Source organism: Schistocerca piceifrons, chromosome 7 (assembly GCF_021461385.2).
Source record: "Schistocerca piceifrons isolate TAMUIC-IGC-003096 chromosome 7, iqSchPice1.1, whole genome shotgun sequence".
In the NCBI taxonomy this organism is placed as follows: Eukaryota; Metazoa; Arthropoda; class Insecta; order Orthoptera; family Acrididae; genus Schistocerca; species Schistocerca piceifrons.
This window is the reverse complement of record NC_060144.1, coordinates 395,070,761-395,087,182: the sequence shown is the minus strand read 5'-3', so window position 1 is coordinate 395,087,182 and position 16,422 is coordinate 395,070,761. Positions and strand designations below refer to the sequence as shown.

General features: G+C 38.0%; 1 protein-coding gene across 1 annotated transcript in view; it reads right to left on the bottom strand.

The window, feature by feature from the left end:
- Nucleotides 1–16,422, bottom strand: part of LOC124805169 (neuropeptides capa receptor-like) — a gene marked incomplete at its 3' end in the record, with an annotated part of 1,111,251 nt that overhangs the window by 59,838 nt on the left and 1,034,991 nt on the right. The window contains exon 5 of the mRNA XM_047265654.1: nucleotides 12,726–12,953. Coding sequence (XP_047121610.1) covers nucleotides 12,726–12,953 — 228 coding nt within the window. The remainder of the gene's footprint in view (nucleotides 1–12,725; nucleotides 12,954–16,422) is intronic.

Here is a 16,422-nt window from a genome sequence, read left to right as displayed (position 1 = left end):
TACCCAAAGACTGAAAGGTGCTCAGGTCACACCAATATTGAAGAAAGGTAGTAATCCACTAAATTACAGGCCCATATCGTTAACGTCGATAGGCAGATGGATTTTGGGACATATATTGTGTTCGAACTTCATGAATTACCGCGAAGAAAACGGTCTACTGACACACAGTCAGCATGGGTTTAGAAAACGTCGTTCCTGTGAAACACAACTAGCTCTTTATTCATATGAAGTGTTGAGTGCTACTGACAAGTGATTTCAGATGGATTCCGTATTTCTGGATTTCCGGAAGGCTTTTGACACTGTACCACACAACAGGCTCGTAGTGAAATTGCGTGCTTATGGAATATCGTCTCAATTATGTGACTGGATTTGTGATTTCTTGTCACAGAGGTCATGACGGAAAGTCATCGGTTAAAACAGAAGTGATTTCTAACGTTTACCAAGGTAGTGTTATATGCCCTTTGCTGTTCCTTATCTATGTAAACGATTTCAGAGACAATATGAGCAGCCGTCTTCGGTTGTTTACAGACGACGCTGCCGTTTATCGACTAATAAAGTCACCAGAAGATCAAAACAAACAGCAAAACTATTTAGAAAAGGTATGTGAATGGTGCACAAAGTGGCATTTGACCCTAAATAATGAAAAGTGTGATGTCATCCACATGAGTGCTAAAAGAACCTCGTTGAACTTCGGTTACACGACAAATCAGTCTAATCTAAAAGCCGTAAAGTCAACTAAATACCTAGGTATTACAATTACGAACAACTTAAATTGGAAGGAACACATAGAAAATGTTGTGGGGAAGGCTAACCAAAGACTGCGTTTTATTGGCAAGACCCTTAGGAAATGTAACAGACCTACTAAGGAGACTGCCTACACTACGCTTGTCCGTCCTCTTTTAGAATAATGCTGCGCGGTGTGGGATCCTTAGCATATAGGACTGACGGAGTACATCGAAAACGTTCAAAGAAAGGTATCACATTTTGTACTATCGCGAAATGTAGGAGAGAGTGTCACAGAAATGATACATTTGGGCTGGACATGATTAAAAGAAAGGTGTTTTTCGTTGCGACGGAATCTTCTCACGACATTCCAATCACTAAGTTTCTCCTCCGAATGTGAAAATATTTTGTTGACACCGACCTACATATGGAGGAACGATCACCACGATGAAATAAGGGAAAGAGATCGTACGGAATGATATAGGTGTTCATTCTTTACGCGCGCTATACGTGATTGGAATAATAGAGAATTGTGTAGGTGGTTCGATGAACACTCTACCAGGCACTTAAATGTGATTTGCAGAAGGGGTTGATAACATACCATCAGAATTTCTAAACTCATTGGGGGAAGTGACAACAGAACGATTGTTGTGCAGAATGTGTGAGTTGGTTACATACCATCAGATTTTCGGATAAATGTCATCCAAAAAATTTCCCACGACTGCAAGAGTTGACAAGGGCAGAATTATCGCACAATGAGCTTAACAGCTCATGCATCGAAGATAACTACAAGAATAATATACAGGAGAATAAAATGAAAATTGAGGATGTGTTAGATGACACTCAGTATGGTTTTGTGAAAGGTAAAGGAACCTGAGAGGGGATTCTGATGCTGCGGTTGGTTATGGAAGCAGTACTAAAGAAAAATCAAGCACCTTCATAGCATTTGTCGACCTGGAAAATGCGTTCCACAATGTAAAACAGTGCAAGATGTTCGAATTTCTGAGAAAAACAGGGAAGCAGTAAGGGAGAGACGGGTCATATACAATATGTACAAGAGCCAAGATCGAATAATAAGAATGGACGACCAAGAACGAAGCCCTTGGATTAAAAAGGGCGTCAGGCAGGGATGTAATTTTATAGTCCCTATTGTTCAAACTGTACATCAACGAAGCAATGATCCAAATAAAAGAAAGTTTCAGGAGTGGAATTAAAATTCAAGGTGAAAGGATATCAATCACACGATTCGCTGATGACATTGTTGTCCTGAGTGTAAGTGATGAAATACATGACCTACTGAAAGGAATGAACAATCTAATGAGTACAGAATATGGATTGTGAGAAATCGAAGAAAGACGAAGATAATGAACAACAGCCAATATGAGAACAGCGAGAAACTTAACATCAAGACTGATTGTTTTGCTACCTCGGCAGCAAAGTAACCAATGACGGACATGGCAAGGAAGACATTAAAAGCAGACTGGCACTGGCAAAAATAGCATTTTAGGCCAAGAGAAGCCTACTAGTCTCAAGCACAGGCCTTAAATTGAGGAAAAAATTTCTGAGATTGTACAGCATTGTTTGGTAGTGAAACGTGGACTTTGGGAAAACCGGGGCAGAAGAGAATCGAAGCATTTGTGATGTGGCGCTACAGACGAATTTTTAAAATTAGGTAGACTGGTAAGATAACAACGAGAAGAGTCAGCGCAGAACTGGAGAGGAAAGGAATATGTGAAAAATACTGACAAGGAGAAGGGACAGGTTGGCAGGGCTGCTGTTAAGATATCAGGGTATAGACCTAGAGGGAACTTCAGGGTGCAAAAACTGTAGAGGAAGACAGAAACTGGTATACATCCAACAAATAATTGAGGTCGTAGGTTGCAAATGCTACGCTGAGATGAAGGGGTCCACACAGGAGAGGAATCCGTGTCGGATCGCATCAAATCAGTCAGAAGACTGATGACCCAAGGAAGAAAAAAAGAAAAAGGTATTGTGACTGGGAAAGAGCTGTTTGTTGCACTGAAATGTCTCAGGTGGCCAGATTATTGGCACTGAATAATGAGGACTTAGGATGCCTTAAAGAAAGGCTCGTATTTTAAGAGTGGAAGTAGTTTAGGAGAGTGCAGAAGTAAAGGAAGAGGTCCTTCAGAAAATTTTCAAGACATATACCTTGATGAAAAATTTGTATAGCATCATCCATTTATGAAAACTATTGACGATACAGTCGCTATTAATGACATGTTTTGTACTATTTTGTATATAAATTGGACAGAAACGATGTACGCAGTTCCTTATAGTTTCAAACGTTTGATACAATTCACATGAAAACAACAAAATATGAATTGCCTTGATCTCATTTGTAATTAACAAACAGATAATGATGATGTTTCTGACGATATTGCACCTAGCTTATGAACACTAAATAGTTTCGTGTATGGAAGTTATCTCCGAGTAAGTACAGTAGGGGCACAAGAGGATGAGGAAATATGTAGACTGGGCACGATTTTTTGTTCTTGAGATTTCAGATTTGTGTGGAGGTGGAACCAATGAGGGAGAATTTTTTAACTGGTTTTGATAATGGGTAGTGGGTTAGCATATTGGAAACTTGATGTAAAGAGAGGATAGGGTACGATTGGCTATGTTTGGTAGGATGTAATGAGAACGTAGTTCTGGGTCAGGAAGGGTAGCTTGTTAAGGAATTATTGTGGCGAGATGAGGTTTGTTCCTTCGTGTTTATGTAACAGGCGTCATTTATCAAGCCCTTCTGTGAATTTCAGAGGAGGAGAATATATACAAGCTGCTGTGGACAGCGTCTTGGAGAATGTAATTGCTACTGAAGGCGAGTCAACACATGTATGTAGAGATAAACGTTTGGCGAGCAGATGGAGTTTGTTACAGTAAGGCTATTAACCCTCTAACCGGAACATCTTTTACTCGGCGGTAAGATGGAACATCGGTCTGCTAGACCGCTAGGACATTTAAAGTGTATTTTTCTCTATTTTTATGACTTTTCCGCACTTCTACGTTGCTTCTCTCTCTCTTTAAGGTGTAATTAAACATAATAATAGGTTTTTGAACCATAATATTTGTTAAAATACCAGTAAATTCAAGTTTATTACTAGGAAAAACTTTAATTTGCAGTGTTTTGTTGTTTACACATTACTCCTTTAGAAATACTTTTTTTTTTACATTATTATAGTTACAACACAAAGAAAATGAATACTAAAATGTAATGCAAAGAAAAAATTTAACTTTTATTTTTAATTGCACAAGTCTTGCACACTTTTCGTGAACACTCCAAGCACGTTGGTTCTTCGCAAGAAATACACTTGTAGGCAGTTTTCCTCTTTTTTTGATATGGACAAAATCGACAGGTTTTTCTTTTACCAAGTGTGTCCGTCGGACACTCATCAACTCGAACAACAAATTTATTCCGTTGGCTAACGATTTGCTTTTCTTTTGCTGCCTCTTCTTCTAAAGATGAAATAATACTTTGTAGCTCTTGAGGCAGATTGGAGATTGCCAGTCGGGATTTTACGAAATCGTAGACCAAATATAGAGAAACTCTTTTCAGGAAATCAAAACGTGATACGGTTTTCTTCTCTCCAAAAAGTCCATAAAGTATACTTGCGTTTGATCCAGCCATGGCCACCATGTGGTAAAAAATAGCCAACGGCCACCTTCTTGTTTTGCGATTAGTAGAATAAACACTGCACTTCATATCTAGCGTGTCTATTCCACTTTTTGTGGCGTTATAAAAAGATATGATTTCAGGTTTATCATTTGAAACGTCAGTGTAATTGGAATGATGCATTGACGAAAGAAGTAGGACTGCCTTATTCCTTTTTGGGACATAAGAAAGCAGAGTCATTTCTTTCGTAAAGCCATAAAGGCTGGACCCAATTTCACGATCGCTTCTTGCTTGAAATTCTGCTGGTATCTGGGGTCTGTTTCTTTTTAGTGTCCCAACTAATGTCAAATTGTGAGCTAGTAGCTCCTGGGCAAGTTCCACAGAACAAAACCAATTGTCGCAACTAATATTTCTGTTTGTGCCATACAGCCCTTTAGATAGGCGGATTACAGACTGCGTGGGAATGCTCTTTTTCTTTTCTGCTGTAGAAAGTGTGGCTCCATCACAGCCTTTGCCGGAGTAGATGTAGGCATTGTAAATATATGCATTGTGTGCATCTGCCAGACCCATGACCTTAATGCCATATTTAGCCGGTTTATTCGGCATATATATACGAAATTTAACCCTCCCTCTGAAAGGCACCAAAGTTTCATCAACTGTCAAATGCGCTCCAGGGCTATAAATTTGTTGGCAGTTCCAAATAAACTTATTAAATATGTCTGTAATGGCAGCAGCTGGGTCATATTTTTCCCTCTGTTCCCTCGTGCTCGAGTCATCGAATCTAAATGCCCTAAGCAATATTCCTAATCGCTTTTCTGTTATTATTGATCGAAAAATTGGCCTCCCCAAGACCGAAGTGGAAAACAGCGAGGTCATAGGCTCCCTCGCAGATTTGAATATGCTGCAAAGAACTGTGACTCCAATCACAGCGTTCACTTCCTGCACAGTAGTGTCTCTGTAAGCTACACTTTCTTTTAGTTCAATAACAGAACGAATTTTGGCCAACTTTTCATTAGTATGCTTTACAATCGTCTCAATCATGTCGTCAGTAAACAAAAGGCGCCACACTTCACCTGGGAGTGGGTTTTTCCCCACGGTAAGAGCAGGCCCTTGTATCTTTGATAGCCGTACCTTTATTATATTGGATGCTGCTGTTCGCGTCTTAGAGCGAACAGGAGTTGATGACCATGTGAAACACTTGTTTCTTCCGTAGTAAGAAACTGGAAGACGACTCTCATCTAGAGTGTCATCAGAACGCGTAGATGAGCTAGCAACATCAGCAGGCTTCTGTGGAGTGATTAGTCTGCTTCCACCAGAAGTTATGTCAGACTGTGGTTGCTCTCCAGTTTCTTCGCGAACTGCGGTATTTTCGACTTCAAATATTTCTCGAATAGTTTCATCATCGCGATCATCATCATTGGGAGAGTCATCGTCATTATCTGTTTCATTGCGAGGATCTTGGATAGTAAGGTCCTCATCTGGAATGCATGATTCATCTGAATCCACTTCCGAGTCTGATTCTTCAAGGTAATTTTGAGAGCGTGCAAGGGCTACAATTCTTTTCGACCGATTTGAAACATATTTCGGACCTTCCATTGTAAACCTGCAAGGAAAAAGGGAAAAATGAGTTTTAACGAAATTTAATGGGGATAATTCTATCGCTGTAATAAGTTTGCGCGGTAAATTGGAGAATGTGTGTGAAAAACGGAAAGAGGAAAAATTAAAACGTTAAATACGAGTTGTTACACTTTTTTCTCGTTCTTCTATGAACACAAAAGTATTAAGCATCGTGTGGTGGCAAAAATTTCAATCAAATAGATGAAATGTTGCTACACAGAAAACAGAAGAGTTCAAAGAGTGGAACATCGGTCATACAGACCGACAAATGCGTGATACTTTTAGGAACACCGGTCTGGGAGACCGGCAAAAATTTGACACTTTTAGGAACACCCGGTCTGTCAGACCGGGAGGGGAATGCATTTTTTCGGAACACGGTCTCACAGACCGACAATACGTAACAAAAATTCTACTTACTTGAAAACAATGCATGCGCCGACAATACGTTGTTGGCCAGCTGCGGTTCGGGACCCGACTGAAGATTACTGGGCTTCTCCCCACCCTCACGAACAATGCAGCGCCGTTAGCATTGTTAATGTCAACTATGGCGGTATCTCAGACCGATGTTCCGTTCAAAGGGTTAAAGATATAATGGAAAATGGAACGATTTAATCCGAATGACGGGTTTGTCCATTTTGGTATTATTCAAGGGGGTCACGAAGTAGGATTCTTGTCGGGGATTAGTATAATATTGCGTATTAGTTACATGAATGGAACGGTCTGTGCGGTGAAGTGGACATCAGGGTGTCGGAAGAGACAATGAATATTGATTACATTTTAATTCGATTGATTTTAATGTATCAGACGATCCATCACGAAGTAAACGTATGAAGATGGATCTGGAGAAACCCTTAAGAAGATTATACGTATAGAGTGAAGACAGACTGGTGTAACAAGTGCGTGGGAGCATCTACCTAGAATATATAGAGGATTATGAACAGAGATGATCACCAATCTAACTTGACGGTTGGTGAAAGACGTTGAATGAAGCAATGATTTTAAGAAGCAAAAGACGAAGGTTTGTCAGGAGGGGAACGATTTGGGAGACATAATTTCATGAGAATGGGATTTTAGCTTGACTAGGTGGTCCAAATGCCTCGTATGGTCAAAGAGTACCTCAGGCTCATAGAGTTTAAGGATAATAGGCCAATGAGGTGAATGTGCAGATAATCTGTCGAGTATTGGTGTGGAGGCTAGACCACGTGTTTGTACACATGCTGAGCTAGTAATTATTCATGGACTTCACTGCAGGTGGAAGTGACGCTAACGAGCAGGTAAGACATTGATGGGTTTATGGGAAACAGTAGTTCTGAAGACTTCAAGAGCTCACAGAGGAAAGCACTATATGTTATTGTCAAGTATGGCTGGGATGTAGAAGTTTGCTTAAGGCAACAACAAGCAGTGACATCATAACGGGTCATAAGTTCACACATATATTACCTTATGTATCAATATTACATTTTTCAGATCCAAATGTTGGAGATATCTCTTAAAGACATTACATAATTAAATACAGATCGTTACTACATCAGTGTAACGTCAATCTGTCAAATCTGACGATAAAAATTATAAAAGTTACGAGAGCTGACGAAGAACAACAGCAGCAAACCACAAAACAGACTGCAGCATAAAGGTTCTTAATCTACAGCTCACTGTAATACAATATGGAGTGACAGCGACCACCGATGATACAAAGACATAAGTAACAAACCCGTTTATACGAAAGTACGATTAACCAACTTCATAAATATATAAAAACTACTATGTAACTTTCGCAGATGAATTGAAGATGGCAATTTAGCTGACATTAATGTATCACAACAAAAACATTCAACTACTGTGGTAGCATGAACAAGGATGATCGTCGGTCTAGCTAGATGGGAATAGAAAATATGGAACGAAGTAATGATTTTAAGAAACATTCATGAAATATTATTATTATTATTACTATGGAAGTAAAATGTTGATATGTTCCAACATAAGACATCCTTCAGTTGTATTTTAGATTTGGTGGACATATGTGAGAGGAGATATTGGATGCTATAGCGCACCATACAGCGATCGAATTTCGAATCATTAGATACAATGATGCTATCTTCAAGGTGTCAAGCCCCGTTTGTCAGAAAGTGGTAGGCTGTTGTTGTCCAAAGGTCATTGTGCTGATTTATTTGTACCTTTGATGACATTCTTCTTTCATCCCTCTTTCATTACCGGTCATGTTACTGGAGTAAGAGACGATAGCTTTTCTTTGCCTGAGTACATTTATAAAAACGTAAAAGTACATTTTCGAAAAAAGAATCATGGTCAGGAGGCAGAGATTGGTATTGGAACTTCGATCTGATGCAAGGATATAAGGGCAAAGGTATGACTAGTAGCATAAATAGATGTCAGGATCATTTTTAGAGTGACAGAACCTGATGAAGTTTCTTTGGTTTCGGATATGTCAGGTGGGAAAGAGTTTGTAAGGTGTTACTCAGACATAAATAATTCTCGTAAGGACCTCCTGCCTTGGTGAGTATTGTGGAGACAAAGGGTTTCTTATACTCTAGTTTAAGACTCAGATTTGCAATCAGTTTGAGGAAACTGAGGACAAGGGTGAATTTCATCAACTGAAATAGGGTGAGGATACAGAAGGTAACGCAGAGGGGATAGCGTTCTAGTATTTTTAAATTATGAAAAATTTTGTATGTGCATGATGTTCATTTTTCTTTAATCTTCAACAGCACTAAGTTTTCAAAAATGAATGTGTAGTTGTTGACAAATGTAAAAATTAATGAAGCAACTGTGCGCTCAGGTACCTATTAACGAGAGTTTCACTCTGTCAAAACTACACTTTGGTAGTAGGACATGGTAAAAGTACCGGCAGATTGGGTAGAATTGGTGGGAAAAGAAATATAAATGAATGTGTAAGAGAGGTAATGGCAGCCGACGACTTCTCTTTGCCGTTTTGTTAGTTTGGTTGCTTGTTTTGCACTTAATTAGAATCGTCCACTTTTCAGAGTTAGTTCGTGGTGTGTTTTGTATCCATACATGATGCAGATTGTATTCTATAAGTAATAAAAATTAGTTGATCATGTAACTTCTGGGCTTTTATGTAACCAAAGCAATTACTTTTCTAAAATAACTATTTTTGTATTATGTGCTCAAACTACCATGCTTCATCATGATCAAAGGCAATAGTATTCTGTTATTATTGATAAATGCGAAAGTTGTTTATGAATAAAGGAAACATATTTTATTCAAGTTCGACGAAGTATTCAGGTGAACTTCCACACAATTTCGCTTTATGGTTCTTATTATTTTACCTTTTTGTTGAGGAAATTTCACTTTTTAGTGCTATATGACAAATCTGTATTGTTTCCCTCACTTTTACTATAGTAGTCACTGAGTGGATTGAGTACACTCACAGATAATTTACGGACATTTTCCTTTTTTTATAAAATTTATAAAAAAATTTAATTATTAATTGAATTTACATAAGAAGGATTTAAATTTTCATGTATTTTTTAGGTAGTCCTAAAATAGGATTACCAAATTTTTATATATTTTTTTCCTTAGTCATGGTTGGAGAAAGAGATTAGAGTTGTTAATAATATAAATTAATTTATTATGCAAACACACCCACAAGATGAATAAAATAATTTTAATAACTGAGCCAACATGCCCATAAGATAAATAAATGATTTTAATAATTATTCATTAAACTGTAATAATTGTAAGACATGGTATCAAAATTTTCTAGAACAACTCTTTTGTCATACTGAAATGAGAATTCTTTCTTCACTTGTTTGTTAACCTGATTTTTAGCATCTGCATCTCTGGTTATCTGATTGTACTGCAATTTTATATTTTCTTTAACTGCGTTCTCAATTTATCTTATCATAGATTCACCTCTCAGCTTTTGAATATTCTTATAGTTCAAAGTGAAGTCCTTTACCATAAACTCCGTTTATTTATCATCTTTCCCATGATAATAACTTTTTGGGCCATTTGAAGCCCAACCTGTAATCCAGTAATTTCCCAATTCATCAGTCCATTCGCCTAATATATAAACTGTTTGCACAGTATTTTTCCCATTGTCAATATATACTACTGAATCACTATCAAAATATATAACAGATTCTCCAATTTTATCTAACACATAATACAATCTAAGCCTCGCATTTGATGTAGTGAATGTTGCTATAAAAATATTTGTGGATGTATTATTTTCCAAAATAAAATCGTTGAAATTGTATTTCATTTGAACCATATTGTCATAAAGAACTTTATAGGTACACTATCTAATCGATCATCCAAAAGTATCTCATAAAATTCTTGTACATCTGTCACATATCCAGTTTTACTCATATTTTGCCTGTGTCCAAACTTTCCTCACAATGAATTAGGACATCTTAGCAACAGCTCGATTTCCAGTATCTTTCTTTTTTTATTCTGTCAGGATCTAACTCAGTATCTAATATTCCTTTAACTGTTTTGATATACTCTTCATCAGATTCGAAATTATGTGAACTAGTTTCCAGTTTTATTATTCATAAAATCTTACAATTTTTAAACAACATGTTGCGTTTATCTCCGAAATCTCAAACTTCATTGAGATTTAAAATATTATATCGCATTTCTATAGCAAAATTAACATCATCTGTGACCCAAGTACCAATAAAACAGTGATTTGCCTTTATTTTTTCTTCAGCACATTTGATACACAAAGGAAACAACTGTTTTAACTTTTATCAATTTTTACCCTTACAGGCAAAACAGGATGTCACAATCCTCTACGCGATATTTTAAAAATTCATCCCATTTTTACTATTATGTCTTGTTCTATATATTTTTCTTTCATGTTGCTCAGGATAATAATCATAATATTGTACAGTTGGATAAAGACCACATACATCAATATATTTTATTTTTCTAACACCGTCTGCTTTAGCTCTTTATTTTATCCCATTCCTACAGCCACCATAAAATGCATCTCTTGGATTCAGTGGTTCAACAGCTTTGGGTAACTGTTTCAATTATTTAAGTTTTTTGTACTCTGGTGAGTTAAGGCAATCACAGTCCCACATCTCTACTAAATTATATACAACATTTCGTATGTCTACACTTCTTGTTAATGTCTTTTGACAAAGGTAACCAATTGTTTCTTTATTTTTATAGTTAATTGCCTCACTTTTAAGCATTTTTAGCTTCTATGCTGGAAACTACCATGGCACTAATAAACAGTTTTAGTTGCTTTATCAAATCCATCTACTTTTGGACCAGCTATTCTTATTCACCACCATTATGAGTGTGTGTGATATGGGTATTGATTAAACGGTTTAACCATACTATGTATTCTTTATTATAATTTTCTTTCTGTTCTTCATCCGATACAGCAATTATATTTTCAGGTCAGTATTTAGATCTGTAAATCGCCATACAAATACCAGCAATGGTTAAATAACACAACAGGTCTATATTAGCTATTTCTAGAAACTGTATTCTCAGTTCTAAATAACCTCTGCTCAAAATATCTACATAAGAATTAAAGTATTCAACAATTTCTTTCTACATATTGTACACCTAATTTTGTTTGCCTCTGAAGCTACACCATTTGAGAAATGCTTCTGTATCTTTTGGCTTCATAGTGTCAACATAATAATATTGAGTATCAGGAATTGGTCCAATGTAATTTTCATTGTGTCTTGAGCAAATGAGGGAAGTAGCCTTTCTTCAATTCTTTTAAATAAAAAGTTTTTGGAAAACTACTAAGAGGATCTGGTATGAAATTACAACTATCTATAATTTTTATACCTAATTGTTTCGTCTCCTATAACGTTAGTTATTGGTTTTATTGTATTTCCAACATAGTAATTCAAAATAAATTGGGAATCGTAACAGGTAGCACAGTGAGCTATGAATGTATAGTCATCAGATATTGTCCAAGGACAAAATTTATATTTGTCACCATTAAAATTGTGAACTATTATGAGATCAGATTCGGAATATGTATGCCAGTTTTTTGTTGAGCTCATAATCAAATCACATATATCTTTAAGTATTGGTACATTTTACTCTCCTAGGGAAGTCTTTTTCACAACATTTAACGTCTTTACCTGCAACTATTTAATAGCTTTCGAAGTATTGGTAAACGTAATAATTTTGGAATGCTCCATTAATATAACAACCTTCTTTATTATAATTTGGAAAACCTTTGACTATAAAATCCTCACAAAATTTTTTTCACAACTTCCACGTTCTTGCAATTTTCTTTGCATGTAACATTTATGATTTCCAATTTACAGTATTTGTTTACAGTTTCTGGAAAGTTCACAGCCACGTCGATCATTTTAGTTCTCAAACAAAACTTTTTACATCTTTCACATTTATAAGCTGTATTACATACTGAGGGATGTTTCGAGAATGAGATTTTTCACTCTGTAGCGGAGTGTGCGATGATATCACACTTAGTGGCAGATTAAAACGTGTATTACTTGGAACCAAAATATTCCAGATGTGTCATGAACCTCTGTATATCCTTATTTAGTTTCTAGATGGTTCAACACTTCTAGAAAGCGATCTTTACTTGATATCGCCAAATAGATATGCAACACACCCAACGTACAGGTAAAGTTGGTATGACTTAAACTGACAAAAGCTAACAGGAAAACTACCATAGTCTTCACTTACTTAGGGTAGTCTACGGTAGCCTACGGTAGTTTTACAACTCTAGTAAGAACACAGATGAACCAGTGAACAGTGGTGCAGTTACCGAGCATGCGCACGATGGGCTTGCGGTTGTGGTCCTTGCGCACGGAGCCGCGGGGCACGGCTCGCGGCCGCCATATGACGCGCGCCATGCGCGTGTAGAGCACCAGCATCACCGTCATGGGCAACACGAAGAAGAAGACGCTGCTGAGTTCGCACAGCGGGTAGCCGGCCGGCAGGTTGTGCATCAGCATCGCGCAGAACGCCGACTCCTCCAGCGGCGCCCCGGAACCTGTGGGCAGGCGCGACCACTGTGAACTCCGGTACAAGGTAGCTGCCACAGAGCTTGGATGCAGTTCACACGTATTCACAACGACGACTGCAAGCTTATAGCACTGTGGGTTATGCGTTCCTCTACACCAGAGCTTTCCAGACTAGACGTCTCTTAAACCAGAGGTGTTCAGTAGTACCATCAAGGGTGTCTCGAGACTAGTAAGTTCAGAGTACAAAACAAATGAAAAACTTGTGATGAAATAATACTAACCATTCTTCTTTTCCAAACTTCAGTGTAACCAGACATCACGTATTAAACAAGTGACCAGTATGTTGAATTCAATTATTTTATGAATGTAACGTCCATTGTCTTTCTTCTGATGCTCTAGGTATCTCTCTTGCAGTTTGATGCTCTCTCGTCCTTTCGCGCTTTCCAGTACTTGTGAGTTTCAGCTTGTTGACAAAGAGGCACTGGCAGAGATAAGGAATAGCGTCACTTTAAAACGTAAGAACCAGGAATCATATTTTTGTAACTTCTGGATTTCTATTCAGCAAGGTCATTCTCATATAAATAAAGGAGCATTGATTTTTGCTCCAGTTTTGTACAACTTATTCGCGTGAGAGTGCATTTTCTATTGTGCCGAGTATGAAAACAAACTTGTAAGTTTAGATAATGAAATGCGTGTGAATTTGCCCTACATCAGTGGTAATATACGACAGTTTTGTAATGCTAATCAAGCCACGTGAGTCATTGAATTCATAGTGGTATTGAGAAGCTTTGTATCAGTGAAATGGTGTTTATTTTGTATAACTGCAACACTTATAAACGAAATGTAAAAATTAATATTTCTGTAAAGTATTATTTACTTAAACAGATTCTCTTTGATTAAGGTTAGTGACAGGCCGCCTCGGGAAACTATACATATTACAAGGGTATAGCCATGAGGAAAATGTCGGAAAGTTTTGTTCTAGACACATACACACACACACAGATACACACACACACACACACACACACACACACACACACACACACACACACACACACGCACACACACATACATCAATACACATACACAACACACAGACAGAGAGACGATGTGGTGCACCTCCTCGGAAATTTAGGAAAAAATCTAGACCTATTTTATAGAAGTTGTGTGCCCCAGTCGAAAGAGGACAAAAGGAATAGGGATAAAGCAACAAAGATTTCGTGATGGATGAACAGAACTCGCGCAAAAGACGTAAACTTGTGCAATCACACCTACCGAATCTCCACTAATGCTATGTAATCCGAAACAGCGCATGCAAAGAACAATAGACGGTTAGAACTAATCATTAATGCTTGTGAGCTTCACACATGTAAGATCTGTCTATTTGACCATGTCGGTTCTTCATATTACAAGTTACGCTGGATGTGGCCTAAATTGCCGGAAGGCGTTTCACACAGTGCCCCACTGGACTTTGAAGGGTAGATAATATGAAATATCTTTCCAGATATTTGAGCGACTGGAAGACTTCTTATCTAACACAGCCGTTGCGCTGTCCAAGACGTCGAGACTTCATTAGACAAATGTCGTCAAGGCTGCCAAAGAGAAAAATGTAGGACCGCTCTTGTTTATATACTCGTACATAAGAAATATAAGGGATACGATCAGCAATAATCTGCCGCCGTTTGGTGATGATGCTGTAGCATACGGCAAGGTATCGTCGTGGTTGACCCTAGGAGGATACGATATGACTAAGACAAAATTTCAAATTTGTTCTAAATGTAGAAAATTGTACGTTGATGCAGATGAATAGGATAAAAACTCAGGTAACGTCAGACTAAAGTTTTGGTAGTGTGCTGCTCGACAGTCATATCGGTTAAATATCTAAGGGTCACATTGCAAAGCGACATGATATGAAACAGGGACGTAAGGACGGTACTAGGGAAGGCGAATCGTCGACCTTGGTTAACTGGGATAATATTTGGAAAGTGTAATTCATATATAAGGGCGACGACATGCAGGAGACGGCGCGTATAGGAAAGGAGTGCATTCCATTCTTATGTACTGATAGAGTGTTTAAGGCCACTATCACGTCGAATTAAAGTATTTGAGGGGCGGGCTGCTAGATTTGTAGCCGGTGGGAACGATCAACAAGCCGTTATTACGGAGATGCTTCGTGAACTCAAATGGGAATCTCTGGAGGGAAGACGACGTTCTTATTGCGAAACACTCCGGCGAAAAGTTATACAAGCGGCATTAGAAGTTGAATGAGAAGCCCAAAGTACATTTCATGTATGAAACACGAAGGTAAGAGAAATTAAGTTTTATGGAGGCATATAGACAGTCGTTAGTGCCTCACTCTATTTCCCACTCGTAAAACAGGAAAGTAAAAGACTAGTAGAGTAACAAGCTATCCTCCGCAATGCACCATACGGTCCCAAGCGAAGTTTGAATATAATGTAGACACAGGTGTAGAAGTTACGTTACATGCTGCGTCCATGAGTTCACTTTGTGGGATACTCTGAGCACATGCTGTAAACTCGTAACCTTACAACTAGTGGAGGATCATTTGGCAGAGAGAGCTTTGAAATAAACAATTGAGAGTGTCGTTAGAAATGAAAATTACTACGGTTACAGAGCCAGGGTTTCATTCTTTTAAAGGCCATGTTCCTCAAATATTCTCCATTCTTTATTTTAGCAGAATTTCTGGACTAGATTTAATTCTATTGTCAACATGTTTCTTCCCACTGCTTACGAACACTTCATACGGAGGGTCTTTCACTGTATGTGCGAGAGCAGTATCACAGAAACTGTCAGATGACCATGAATGTGAACAGATGAAACAGATTGTGCACAAATAGGCGAAGGAATCCACCGCAGTTCTGTTGTGCTATCGGTAACAAAACACTGAAAACCGTAGAAAATCCGCGATAATCAAAAGTGGTTTTACCATCCAAATATAAAATGTCTAAGAAACTTATGACAAGCCGTGCTTCATTTCAAGAATCTTAAGGACAAGTAATTCGCGCGCGAGGAAAGGGGCTTACAAAACACTTCTTCGAAAGCTTTTTGTGTTTCGCTCCTCAGTCTAGGACACCGACATGGTGGATTAATAGAAAAAAGTGCGAAGATCCAACGAAGGGCAACTGATTTTGGCACAGGGTCGTTAGGTCGGCGCGAGAGCGTTACGAAGATGCTGAACAAACTACACTGCAGACACTACGAGAGAGGTGGTGTGCATCCCAGAGGGGTTTACTATGGAAATACCGATAGAGAACGTTCCGATAACAGTAGAGCTTCATATTGTGTTCTCCAATATAAGTCTTTCTAAATGCCCACAAAGGCAAAATCTATCTGGCTGAAGTAAAGTGACTAAAGATAAGCGCTTTGCGTTTATAGATCTAGGTGTAAATGAATAAAGGATACGGCGATTATCGTGAGTCTCCTTGGCGTGGAAAACGAACAGTTTTAATTTCTCTCAATGGAAATTAATGAATCCCA